The sequence below is a fragment of the Sinohyriopsis cumingii genome, chromosome 2, assembly GCF_028554795.1.
Source record: "Sinohyriopsis cumingii isolate HCF-2022 chromosome 2, ASM2855479v2, whole genome shotgun sequence".
Lineage (NCBI taxonomy): Eukaryota > Metazoa > Mollusca > Bivalvia > Unionida > Unionidae > Sinohyriopsis > Sinohyriopsis cumingii.
In genome coordinates this window covers 30613449-30628818 of record NC_142962.1, presented here as the reverse complement: position 1 = coordinate 30628818, position 15370 = coordinate 30613449, and the positions used below count along the sequence as shown (strand labels likewise).

General features: G+C 34.9%; 1 protein-coding gene across 1 annotated transcript in view; it reads left to right on the top strand.

Annotated features, from left to right (window-relative positions):
- Window positions 1-378: 378 nt before the first annotated feature.
- LOC149804558 (protein stum homolog) overlaps window positions 379-15370 on the top strand; it is a 193437-nt gene continuing 178445 nt past the window's right edge. The window contains exon 1 of the mRNA XM_089941487.1: window positions 379-979. Coding sequence (XP_089797613.1) covers window positions 790-979 — 190 coding nt within the window. The 5' untranslated portion in view covers window positions 379-789. The remainder of the gene's footprint in view (window positions 980-15370) is intronic.

Sequence of the window (15370 nt, the reverse complement as noted above, 5' to 3'; positions counted from 1 at the left end):
CCTTTACAATAAAATAATAAAATAAAGGTAAATTGCTGGCTGCAAAGTTCCCGGCGATATTCATTTTTCATTGTTCCTGTCGCCAGAGAAATTGACGAGCAGACCAGTAAATTGTTCCTGTCGCCAGTGAGAATGGAATATCTTAAGCAGTACACGTTTTCAGTTATTATATTGGCTACTCACTAGGATGATAATGATAAACACGAGTGATTGTGCAATACTAGGACTGTTTAAGCTTTCAGTTACAAAATAACAGTACCTGGAACATAATAGTCTGTCTTGATAATGACATCATATTAACAAATAATGATCGCTAAACAAGGCTCTGAGAAGTTATTGTTTGGTACTGATCATATTGGGCAAACCTACAACTTATAGATTAGATAGTCACAAGGGTATAGCTATTAACAAGAAGATTGGATACTAAACCATATTTTTCATCTAATGTTTTGTCTACACACGAGCCTTTCTCCTGTGTTAATCATGATAAACACGAGTTAGAAGATTTTGTGAAAGTTGAACTCCCTGTGAGAAGAGCCTTTATAAACATTTCAGACTTGCTCTACGTATCGTCTTATTATTACCGCCTATCCGCACTGTATTCAGACAGCGTATGGCTGATGAAGCTGAGGTCAGGTTTACAATTTCTCTAACTACGGCAAGGTACCTCGATCATTGTACCACAGCGCTCTGCGGAATGTAATGTTTACAGTTATGCATTCCAACAAAAGTCGGATTTTTTAACATAAGTGATGTTCTTCGGTGTTGGGAACATTGTTCAATTCTAGCATGGCCTCGAAACAATATGAAGCCGGGAGTCCGGCAAAACCAATGAAAAAGTCAGTAAAAATTGTGGAAGACGATGTGGAAGTGATTGAGGTCGGTGAGAAGCATGGCCCCTTGTTTAATGCCATTCCTAGGATGCCGATACCTTTGGCGGTGGTCTGCTGCATATTAAACATCTTTATTCCTGGTCTAGGTAGGTACTATATGATGTTTTCTCCTTATGAGCTACATACACGTCTCCCAGGTTGTTTTTTCTGTTTAACCACCTGTCTCTTAACGCCCAATTAATTGGATTTTTTGCATTTTGTTCTGAAGAGGAGAAGCTTGATGTCAGAAGATGAAATGCAAACACGGCATAGTTAAGCCTCAATTAATATTGTTACATTTGTTGATGATGATATAAACAGTATGTATATCTTTCCTTGAAAAGGAACCATAGATTTCAACCATTTAAACCACAAATAATTCTTTATATATAGTATAATTATTATTATTATTATTATTATTATCATATATATATATATATATATATATATATATATATATATATATATATATATATATATATATATATATATATATATATATATATATATATATATATGTGTGTGTGTGTGTGTGTGTGTGTGAGAGAGAGAGAGAGAGTGTGTGTGTGTGTGTGTGTGTGTGTGTTAACTGAAATAAATAGCTGGGCATTCCACATCCACATGCGCATGTGAAAATATTCAAAATATTCTAACAAACTGAAATTTAAAATCATCGGAAAATAACTTCCTTTTAATTGTGAACTATTAGAACTAGTGTACACTAATCCGTGAATACATAATTTTTGATAACGTTTGGAACTTTAAAAAATGTTATACTTTTGCTCTGTACTTAGCTGTGGAATTAAATACACAGTATTCTGAAAATTCATCACGAAATAGTTTGCGCGGGAACCTTACCTTCATTGTTTTGATAATTCAAGTTCAGTATTTCAATTAAGTAATCAAACTGTTTATCTCGAGTATCTACCTACCTGTCTATTTGCTGATCTGCCTGCCGACGTATCTTTAGGTATCAACACACCATCCAGGAATGACTTATATTTAAAGAGACATATGTGATATACAGAGATACTTTCCATAACAAGCTTGAACTAAAAAGCAGATAATGCCTTTATACGGATTAACTTTCCCAAGAAATAAAACATATTTGTGTGAAACGAGATATTTCTTACGATGTACCCGAAATCTTGGTAGAGAGCTGCACCGGGAAATGTATACTAGTGAGCCATACATTAAGACGAGGCCTAATTCACACATACGTTTCTCTGATTCTTATTCTCGCAGACTGATACCTTGTAATAATAATAATAATAATAATAATAATAATAATGATAAAAATAATGATTATAATGGCTTTATGAACGTGAAAAAAGAAACAATTAAACAATCGATAATTTGGGAAAATTTTAGAAGTCTAATATAACTTATTAAAGTAAATGGTGTACAATTTGAAGACTTTGTATGGAGTTACCAACGATCGTAAAAGCGTGAGATGTTTGAAAAGGTGTGCGACAGCGCGCCGTTTTTGTACTTAAATATGTGTGCATTGGACAATTCCAATCAGCCACACCAGCCGAATTGCCCTTGCTATAAATAATATTGCTCTTAAATGAATATAATAGAGTACAGGGAACATGGAAATGCACGGCTGCCAATCCTTCCCATGCACAGCCGATCGCTTCGGTGGCCTAGTGGTTAAAGCTTCCGCCTCGGATGTGGGAGGTCGTGGGTTCGATCCCCGGTCGAGTCATACTAAAGACTTACAAAATGGTACTAACAGCTGCCTCGCTTGGTGCTCAGAATTAAGAGGTTAATGTTAGGACTGGTCGGCCTGGTGTCAGGATAATGTGACTGGGTGAGACATCATGTTACATGTCTGCGGTATTATGCCCCAGTGCTAAACATCACTGTAAGCTGTCACACTGCCGACATCGTAGCGATATGACTGAAAAATTGTTAAAACTAGGTTAGAAATCTAAATCACACACACACACACACACATACACACACTCACTCACTCATGCACAGCGCAATGGTATGTGCTGGTAAAATCGTGAGAGACGTTCAGGGTTATGCATGAGATAGAAAGAGATCAAGAATTCAGATATCCCCCCACCCGTATTAACTCTCATAATCCGTGAATGTGATTCGACCCGTAATTAATTTTCTTTCTATGTCTCTTTTTTCTTGGGGGTGGGGGTGGGCGGGGAGGGGTTGTTGTTGCTTTTTGTGTTTTTGGGTTGTTGTTGTTTTTTCGATTTAGTGGTGGTGGTAGATGTTCTAGTGTATCGCTTGTATTTATTGTGATATAAGGTCGTACCTTATAAAATATGCATGAGAGGTAACAAACATGTCTATATCACACAATGTGTAATGCATGCAAATTGTAATGTATATTCCGTCTGATAAGGGTTGTCTTCAAAATCAATAGCAGAGCCAATTGTTCATATATATACTTTTCCAGAGATAATAAACAAACTTCTTGGGTCTTTAAAATGTTATACTTAAAAGAGAAATGTTCGTTTCAGGTTGGCAATCCAATGTGTCGTCTGCTTGCATAAAATAAAAGATTAATCGTGCGGTTTCGTCAACATAACATCGAGTGTTCATAAGAGCGGTGGCCTTGAATTGGAACGCTGAAGAATAATCTCGTTAAAGAAACCATATCTATTAAACCAGAAATAATTCTTTATGGAATACGGAGCTGATTCTTGTCAGAGTTCGCGTAATAACCTTGCAATGTGTTGATTCCCATTACCTTGTTTTTGGTGCTCCGCTTTATGTTTTTTATTTGTTTAAACTAACAGACGTCATTTTCATGTGAACGTGAAACGACAATTTCAGTGTTTGTGTAGCAGATCCCCAAAAAATAAACATAACAGAATCATCGCAGCTCCTTTTTTCACATCCTCAGCAAACCACTGCAACGCAACTATGTGAGTGAAGCTTTTTCTCTAAGTGACTCACAAGGGTGATGCTGACAAATAGAGTTAACACAAATCCTAAGTTTTATATTATGCGAGGTAATCAACGACCAGTAATTTACTACGATATACTGGTAGCATCGTCAAAGTGTATGGGGAATAAACATCGTATATGACATTCTAATGATATAGGCTAAATAGACGTTTAGGTGACAGCTCATTAACTACGTGCATTTGATATAACGAATTAGTCAGCGCTAATGTAGACAGAAGATTGAAAATGGGGAACGACAGCAGCATCCAAACAACGCGGATCGTATGTCGGCACTTGAGTAAGTTGTTATTTTCCCAAGTGGCATATTTGCACCGGGATATTTGTATATGTGATGTATTGTTTCCAGTCATTTGTGTGAATACACAATGTTTTACGCCCACTGTTTTGCCATTTAAAAATGAATTGTTCCCCCACCAATCCAACACTTTCTAGACTCAGCAGTGTTCCCGTCATGTGGGTGAAATTTAACATTTCAACAACTGAGAGTCAAAATTGCGTCTATTAAAATGATGTCCATAACTGATCATATACTAAATCTTTCATGCATGAGGCATGCGATTTATATGACGCTGTGATGCGTCTCATTCAATAGGAATCAACTCTGCATTTGTAGTCACTGACAAGGAAAAAAAGCCAAGATCCCCCCCCCCCCAAAAAAAAAACAAAAACAAAAACAAAAAAAAACAAATAACAACATTGCATTGCATAGTGGCCATCTTGAACAGACTTTGGACCCGATAGTGTTATTACATCATAATATTTTCATTAACGTCACATCGACTCCATGATTTGACATCATTTATAGTATCGTAGCCAGCCACTATTTAGTCAGTACATGAAAGTAACAGAGGTATGCCTACGATATTGTATATTCACACAATATAGTGTCGTAATTTGCATTTGATTTAATTTTTAAAGAAAACGGATTTCTCAGAATTTCTCACTCGTAGTCATACACATTAAAATTATCTTGACTATCTTGAGTATTGCTTTATTTTGGTGTTTGATTGATGGGTGTAATATGAATCTGTGAGTGCACAGCATTACCTTTGATATATATATATATATATATATATATATATATATATATATATATATATATATATATATATATATATATATATGTGTATATATATACATGTATATATGTATATATACGTATATATATATATATATATATATATATATATATATATATATATATATATATATATCTATATATATCTATATATATATATATATATATATATATATATATATATATATATATATATATATATATATATATATATATATATATATATATATATATATATATATATATATATATATATATATTCAATTTTTGCGTCCTCGGGAGCTGGTGTTGTGTAGTATTCGGGCAAAATTTGTGTTCCCTATTTAATACATGCTAAAGTTTGCGTACTTTGAACCTGTTCAGTGTACTTTGAACTTGTTCAAGTTCAGTTCTCGAGCACATGAAAGCAGCTATTTGCATAAGCTCTCTGCCAGGGCCTGCCTTAGGTCGATTGGACAGACTTGCGCTCACAGGGACGTTAGTAATTTTAAAAAATATATCTTTAGAGAGAATGTAATTTTAATGCGATGGAAGAAAATTTTAACTTCAATATATCATATAAAACTTGCTTAAAAGTTTATTTCCAAATGTCGTGCTTACAGGGGTCCCTCACATAAATCCAGGGGACCCCGCCAAAATGTTCCAAACTGGGCCTCGCGTTTGCTAAGACCGTTACTGTTGTCTGTTTAGACAGCGCAGTTGCCTCTCTAATATCAGATATATATAAAAAGTACCAAATATTATTTAAACCCTTGTCTTTTTATGGAGTCTGTTTAGACAGACATATAATGAGATGTTCGTCCACTAAAAATTATCAGTCAGAAGTATCAAAATGATTACCTACCTGCAAGTTACTATCAGGGCCGAAATTATTCGACTCGCATAGTAAAGGGACAAAAATGTTCCAATTAGCGACCTACTACCTTGAAGCGTTTTCAAATTTTTATCCTTTTTGTCGTACTTTGGATCGTCTCTCGAAGCAGTCGGGTTTAGAGTCAGTCGGTTTGGTTCAATGAAATGCGAACTAAATAAATAGTTCTTATATGATGGAAAATATGGAGAAAAACAAATTGATAACATGGTCCAGCCGCATTTTTAAATAAACTACAGAATGATTGTACGACCTGTGACATATTTTGAGATTTAAAAATAGATCGAAGATAAATGCATTTAATTAAATTATATCTACGTAATGAACCAATTAACTATGTCTTTCAGATCTGGAGGAAGCGATGTCACCAGATAATATAATATGGATGCAGTAGGTACATTTCTAAAAATAAAATCCAGAATCGTAGTCGGTTACATATTCCTCTGTGATTAGTGGTTGTTTCCACCTTTTTGTCTCGAATGTTCACTAACTACTGCAGGCAATTTCATTTGGTGCAGAATTATTCTGGTTCTTTTTCATTATATTGCTCTCTATTGAATTTGTTCATATAATATTTAGTGTGAGCCACATACACAGCAAATTATATTGATTAGTGAAGACACATCACACAACGGGTCCGGTTCGTGTACACATGCAATTGACAATGATAGTGTTCATCTTTTCCTATTTACGTGAGAGACAGACATACATACATCGTACATCGAACGTAACTGTTTATTTTATAATGTTTTATTTCTAATGCAATTACTGAAAACAGGTAATATAGTTCGGGTGATAGTTTTGAGAGATTTTGAGGGGAAAATAATTAAAAAATAATGATTTCGATAGTCGGAAAGGGGCATCGGATGCGTATTTGAGTTTTATATTGAGTTAGAGATTTGGAACATAAATCCATTTATCTTGATCGACGATTCCTTTTTAGAATAAAAAAGTCACTTCATTCTTTTCGATTGATAGCAAGTAGAAGAAAAAATTAACATCCATAACAGCTTTATCACAGCAGTCAAATGTGTTGTCCCATCATTTGGCTATTCGTGGTTGGATGCAAAAACCACTCTCTTTTTGTCTGTCTTTCTCTCTGGCTGATCGTTTTTAACTTGTTTAGTGCTTCTAGTGAGGAAACGAAGACACCATTGTGTTGGATGTTATAGAAAAATTCCGGTTGTTATATGAGAGAGATGGTGCGTGATTTGAATTTTTAACATAGCTTCAAACAAATTTCAGTCTTATCGCTACAAAGTCTGTAGTGTGGCAGTTTATAGTGATGTCTAGCATCGGGGCATCATGCCGGAGACATTTAGCTTGATGTTCCACCCAGTCACATTATCCTGACACCAGTCCGACCAGTCCTAACACTAACATGTTGATGCTGAGCGCCAAGCGAGGCAGCTGTTAGCATCAATTTTATAAGTCCGTGATATGACTCGTCCGGGTTCGAACCCGCGACCTCCCGCATCTGATGAGAGAGAGAGAGAGAGGGAGGTGGGGGTCTTGGCAGATAACTGTGATGTTAACGTAATCACAAAAAGAACAAGCTATATGCATAACAACCTATTTATATGATGTACCCTAAAAAGGTGTGTATTCGACTGCAAGAACAAACTTAAAGCCTAATAATGTTTCCTACCTTAAATATTTTTAGCATGCTTTTCTATGTTTTCTAATTTCATGGTGTTTGTTTTTGTAATCATATCATTATATATGTTTTTTTATCTTATAGGTGTTGTCTAATGTTGTAAAGCGCTTAGAGCTTCTAAAGATTAGGCGATATATAAAGTCCTCATTATTATTATTATTCACTCGTGAAATAAAGATTATGTTTAAATTCTTTATTTCGCAAATAACTCTGTTACATTTTTTAAATTGCTAAACGGACGTCATTGATCCGTATTCGTGTTCATAACATACCCGTTCTTGATTACTGCATACGCATTTCCCCACCATCTGTAAGGTATCATTACAGGTATCACAGCACCTGTTGAGCGAATCAGCTCTTATTGCACCATAATGAAACCCATAAGAAAATCAAATCATTTTCTCTTATTTTTTACTTCAGATTTTCTGACAAATGAAGACTATTACTTGTATTCGGTAGAAATCAGCACTAAGACCTTGGATTTTGAGTACAATGACCAAGGGAACATATATCCTATCAGCTAGTTCCGAAAAGGTCACTTGCACTAAATATTCGGGTTCTTTCATTCAAAATGAAACTATTTTCAGAAAATTAAACATAACCGAAACTGGTTTGTTTCTACATATCGTGTCCATGTTAGTGTCTAACACAACCATGATCTTCTTGATAAGTCTTAACTTGGAACTGTGCTTAATAATCAGTGGAATTTACCTCAACAACAACTAACGATAGCAGTTAAACTCTTCGATGGACAAATGACCAACAAGTGCACTTATATTCGTATAAAGTCTTGTAATTAATAGTAAAACGGATATAGAGATCCCGTATACTCGTCATATCTTTTCCCCTCCGACATAAAGATGAATACCCCAGATGTCTGACTGTTATCATTTTGGAAGCAAAGAATGTAAATATATTTTGTGTATAGAATGGTATTCTGCCAGAAAAAGGTGTAAAAGTTTGTCTAAGTAATAAAACTAAAAGATTCGCTAAGCAAACTACATTCTTTGGAGTAATTTTGCGTGAATCTAATATGGGTCAATCCAGTGCACAATCATAAGACCATTTCAACATACCGTACCGACGAATTTAATAAGTGTATCCCATATATTCCATAAGACCATTCCGTCATACCGTACCGACGAATTTAATAAGTGTATCCATATTCCATAAGACCATTCCGTCATACCGTAGCGACAAATTTAATAAGTGTATCCATATTCCATAAGACCATTCCGTCATACCGTAGCGACAAATTTAATAAGTGTATCCCATATATTCCATAAGACCATTCCGTCTTACCGTACCGACGAATTCAATAAGTGAATCCCGTGTATTCCATACGATCATTCCGTCATACCGTACTGACGAATTTAATGAGTGAATCCCATATATTCCATAAGACCATTCCGTCATACCGTACTGATGAATTTAATAAGTGAATCCCAAATATTCCACAATATAAATAACAGTTTCAGCAATGTTCATATTTTTATATATAAAAATAATCATTTCTGTCCATTTTTATCCACTACAACATATTTAGCATAGTGCGCTAGATTAGTTCATATTGGGCTTTGAAACAACGTTATTGACTTTACTTCTTTATAGCTGTCAGCCCTATCAATATTAAAAAGATACTAGAAGTACAATAACAAGTCAGTCTTTTTATTGTCTGAGTCAATACAATTTTGTTAATAAAAATATTGTAGTTATTGGAATCCTGTTAATCGCTGCAGGTGAGCAAACGATGAATACTCGAAATACTGAGAAAGCAAACAGCCAACATAAAATATGTCATAAAAATACATAAGGCATTAGGTACGATACCTTCTGATTATCGCTCTTATACTTGTTGTAGTTTACATATCTAGTTTAGATATTTTGTATCTATCGTACGTTTTGGGTAATATTACGGATTACACCCAGTTTCTGTTTGCATATTCTGCAGACGAATTTCACATATTACTGAGAAGACAAGAAATATTACATTATCATCGTATACTGGGTTATGTCAATCGCATCTTGCACAACAGCGAATCAGGTGGAGGAGTTTCAACTTTCTGGTCCATTTAAGCTGCAGCAGATATAAAATGCCAACGTTGAGAGAGAAAGAGAGAGAGAGAGAGAGAGAGTAGTGTGTCATATTGAATTGATATATTGTTCTTAAAGGATAAAACGCATTACGACGTGATTTAAGATTAAGCTTTTATAACCTCAGACATCTAAAACGAATAACCTGCCAAAGAAGTCTAAATGTTAATTAACAATTCAAGCTATTAGTATTCCGTTTATAGGTCGCAGCAGACAATACAGATTCACGCAGTAATGTAGTATAACTCGGTTCAGGTTAAATTGTGCTGTCTAGGTTAAAACATACCCATCTATCGAAATTCGGATACATTGTTGAACATGGAAACCGTAAATTTCTTAATTGTACTAATAATGTCAGTATCTATATGTGACGTCACCGAATCTTTGCTAATAATACTGGATCGATACCATTAGTTCTTGCGAATAATTGCGATTAGTTAAAACTTTTTTGTGAGTAGCGGCTATCTGACTCGCGACGAACCGGGAAGGATTCTAAATACTAATACGTATCACGTTGTAAATTAACAGAAATGCTACAATATTAAAAATCAGATCATTGGCATTTCTAAATCTCATGATCAATCCTATATGTCTCATTAAACACACATCCTTGATGCAAGCTTCTTTGTTTAGAATACTATATGTACCTCATTATTTGTTGGATCTACAGTTGTTTGAAAGACGTTTTCAATTTGGCACCTGAAGAATCAGGTGCTAATTTCTGTTCCAAGAATGAAACAAGCTTGCATATGGATTACGTGAAAACACAGAACATAATATATGTGAATGAGGTGTTCATGATAATAAAGTATAAGAGACTATATAACCCCAACCACAAATACTATTGCAATAATCACATTGAAAAAGTAGGAAAACAAAACAAAACTACTGAGACATAGATCCAGGACACAATGTTCATCGCTTTTATACAGCGCGTTAGTCTTCTTTCAGATATGTAATTAAGCAGGATCGTTATACATAAACAAGCTATCAAGAAGATTTATACTAATGCTTGAAATTGACATTCCCACAAATGTATACACAAACTGCCCGGACGATGATATGATAAATGGTACTGACGTTGCCTCATAGTTCTGCCTTCACCATAATGCGAAAATGCTTTAATAAAAATGATCATTTAATATAATCAGATGTACTATTGAAAATTCAAAACTCAGTTTAAGAGTAACATTCTTTGAACGAATTTGACCAGTGGTTACTCTATCCTCTTTCTGAGCTAAACGTTTCCTTGGAATTCCAACAACTTTTGTATGGAATGCTGATATCTTCCTAAATGCCGATATCTTCCTACCTAATGTCAAGGTACACCGCACCCATGTAGATTCCGATGGTAATGACTTACCAATGTGACGACTGATACTTCTCGTCACAAAACCCAGCACCCATCTAGCCACGTATGACGCTGCTATGTTGCCAGCTATATTGTTCCATTGCCAACTATGTTGCCCTGTAGCCAACTACATTGCCCAGTTGCCAGCAGTACAACGACTGATTCTGCTAGGTCACACAATCCATCACATATTAAGCCACGTATCACGCCGCTATGTTGCCAACTATATTGTTATGTTGCCAAATATGTTGCCATGTTGCGCAGTTAACAACTATGTTGCCCTATTACCCAGTCGGCAGTTAAAAATGAACTAAACTGGTTCATATACTGTATAGAATAATCATCAATACACACAGACACACACATAGACGAAATGCTTACATATAATTATCGCAAAAAACTTAAATACGTTATACGTAAATGTCTGCTTCAGTATAATATATTAAACAGTACACTGCTTGTAAAAATACGGTATCATTTACCTAAGTGCAACATAGAGAATAAAAGCTGAAATAGTAAAGTAACTTAACACTAACAACGCATAAAGCGAAATTCAGAGAGGGTAATTAAATAGGATCGTGATGTATGAAGAAGCTATCAACATGATATTTGTACTAAAGCTGGAGCCTGAGACTCCCAAAAGTGTATATTTAGATTGCCCGGATGATATTATGATGTGCTAAATAATATTGACATTGTCACATAAACAATAATTTTACATTCACCAGAATGCAAATATAATATATCTATAATGAGTTGAGATTTTTTTTTAGAAAAGGTACTTCGTTCAGTTCTCTCCGGTGGTTAGAGCGTCCGCTTCGGATGCGTGAGGTGGCGGGTTGGAACCCCGGCTGAGTCATATGAAAGACTTACAAAAATCGTAATAACAGATGCCTCGCTTGGCGTTCAGCATTGAGGTTAGTGTTAGGGTTGGTCGGCCTGATGTCATGATAATGTGACTAGATGGGACATCAAGCTACATTTTTGCGGCATGATGCCACCAGTGCTAGACATCATTATAAACTGCCACACAGCTAACATCGTAGCTATATCACTGAATATTGTTAAAGCTACGTTAAAAATCCAAACCACACAAAGACACACACAAAGACACACACACACACAGACAGATCTGGTGGATATTACGATTATCACTAATTGTGAATATTAAACGAAATACAGCATAACGTTTAATGACGGTGAAATTGACATGTACTCATCATACGTCAATGTGTTTGTCTACATTGGATTCTACGGTGTGTCAAATAGGCCACGTATAGGGAAAGAGTTCATACTTACTTGTTCAGTTATGTATATATTAGTGATGATTTAGCGATTTTTATCTATGTGTAGGAAGTCTTAGATTTCGTACATTTTACCAATAGCCCATTATTAGGATAGCAAGAATGTGGTCAGAGATTTAAATTAAAGATTCATGAATTAATAAAGTTTAGAAAAATTATTTACCAATTACGGTACAATGATAGTTCAGCATGTACAGAAAGAAATGTAAGCAAAGAATATGAATTTTCAAGACTCCTCATTTTGGGATCATCGTCATGTTTGGAACTAAAATGTTTTCATTAATATTATTACCGAAATACATGGAGAATGGTGTTATTCTTTTCATGATCAAATACTACTTATGGCCAATACAGATCTTTGTACCTCTTTAGATTGTTCAGGACTGACTAGAATCAATTTTTTTGCAAACAGTATCTACAGAATAAAATTTTCAATTTCTCCAATTTTTTTTTAAAATCCGCTTATTGATAATCGACAGGGGCATTTCATTTTCTCAACATACATATTCCATATTACTGTGCACTTCATCAAAGTTTGGAGACAAATGCATGAATTTATGTTATTACAGTTTATTCTTTCACAAACTCACTGCTAAATGGTGCATTTTATTTACCTGAAATAAATGAGACATCACTGTTACCATAATTGTCAACCCTTTCTTCACAGAGTACCATCGCCCACTCACCTGTACTGAATTGTGCATTACTTATGAGCCCTAAAACTAATAACCAAATATATACACCTATCAATAAGAAAAATAATATAGATGAAATTCATGCTTATAATTATCACAAGAATTTAACGAACAATATTTAACTGTTTGCTTCACTATAATAGATTAAACAGTAAACTGGCTAAGCTTAATATATCAAGTATCAGCTACTTTAAAATCTAACTACCGAGAATAAAAAAATAAAATGGTAAATTCACGCGACACTTTCAACGCATGAAAATAATTGCAAATATAATTTAATATACCCCAAAGTACACTAGTGCTGATTCCCATGGCTGTAGTAAACTGTCCGTAAAGTAGACACTGCCGAAAGATCTCTAAATTGTTTTGCCAGCATATAGAACCTATGAATACAGTTATGCAATGAAATCGGTTGCATCACCAATTGGTGATCCCCTTTCCTTAAGCTTTCCGGCGCTGACCCAAAAGACTCTCCAGGGGTGCACCGACTGAGTTGATCAGTCTCAACCCCGAACCGATTAGCTTTTCCATTGTTCCTCTTTCTTCCGCAAAAAACAAAATCCAATTTGAGGCGTCATCGGCCTGCTTGCGAACATTGGTGGTGACTAATTTCCTGTGGCTGGCTGATGTAATCCCGATGATTCCTTCAGCACGCCAAAAGGTATCTGATGCAAATTCATGGCATCCTATTTATTTTCCAGGCCTTCCATCCATTCTCTGGCACTCATGGATGAGTGGTTGATGCTTGGCCTGACCATTGTACAATACCAGGATTTAAGTTGCTGTTATAGATATATCTATATACATTAATTAAATACTATAAATCAAGTACAAGTTCCATGGTTAAAGTACCCGTGAACATCATGAAATATGGGTATCTCTTCGAACGATCTTCAACGAGATCCAGCTATTATTTGATGTAGGTAACACAATATGCGTCCACAAAATCCACTACATATAATCGTTCTAATCTAACATCAAGTTTTTTTCTTGCACGTCTGTTTCAATTTAAGTAAGGAACGTTCCTGAGTCAAGTCCATAAATAGACTGATATTCAATAAATAAAACATTGTATCTATTGTTTTCAGTTACAAAATGGATAAACGTTCAAATGATATTTTTTGCTTAATTTTTCCTTTCATGATCAACCAATCTTAACCCTCCAAACCGTTATTTACTCTACTTTAGGTTTACCCATTTCAAGACTAGTTCACACTTTTCAGTATAATTTTCGTGCCGCGAGTACTTAAAGCTTTATATATTCTTTGTACATACTAAGCGGGTGATAGGGTTTGAATGTGTGAAATTCAGTTTTATATGTTAAAGATATTTTTACAAGGTCTGTCGTAAAAATATGAACAATTTGGATACTATGTTTTTTAGTTATTAAGTTAGCTTTTTACATCATAATCTCAGTTTTGTCAGATTAAAAGCTACCATTATGATCACTTTTATCCTTGAGTAATTGATTTTGTTCTTAACAGCGCTCTCTCGATTCCTGCCCATTTATGTTTAGCATAATATTAAGAACAATTATTGTATGGTCTTTTTCCAAGAATAAATGTATTTGCTGCAGTGAAACTACAAACGTAAAACCTGAAAAGTCTTAACCGGTCAGAACTGTTCCCACTCGACTCTTTCCAACCGTCGGGTTTAAAGCAGAGTGGTTCCAATAATTATATGAAAGACGGAACAAAATTAACTAGCTCTTCGACTTTTAGCATTGGCTTTGCCTATATTTGTTGCTTCACTTTTAAAGCCAAAATGCCGCTGTTACGTGTATAAAGTCGTATATGCCAAATCATCCAAATAATACTGAACTTTGAAAGATATTGGTCCTAAACATTGTTGGATTCCATTAAAAAAAGACCGATATCGATGTTTCATCACATTATGAGCAACGTAATTTCTCCATCGAACTGAGATACCGTGCCATTGTCCACATGTGTACGAAATTAATTCGATGTTGACTGGGACTTCCGTTGGCTAACCAATTTCAGTCGAAAGCTGTTACATAAGATTTGATGAAGTCACCGTTGTAAACATAAGAACATAACACCACGCTATGTTGGATTTGTCTTCATTCTAAGTTCACCATTCATTGTATAATCCAGCGCCGCAGATGGTGATCAATATTCACCCGAGTCTTATTATTGTTTCTCAGACCGGATTTTTAGAAAAGAGGGCCTGCCTTTTTTCATTTCCTATCGAATCCATTTGTTCGCCACATACGTATATTATTGTTATAAGATTAGTCACCAAAAGAATTTGTCGAATGTCTCAAATCACTTCTTCTGGAGTACTCCAGAAAAAAGATCGGAATCACGAGCGACTTCGGTGACTGAAATGGATTGTTTGGAGGGTTAAAAATAATTTTAATTATTATATGCTCATTATTTTCCCCGTTAATTTTACATTGTCAGAATCGTTCAATATTACCCGATACTGAACTCGCGCGACAGTACACATATAGCATTCACGTGCATAAAGGAACTACTTTCTATTGTA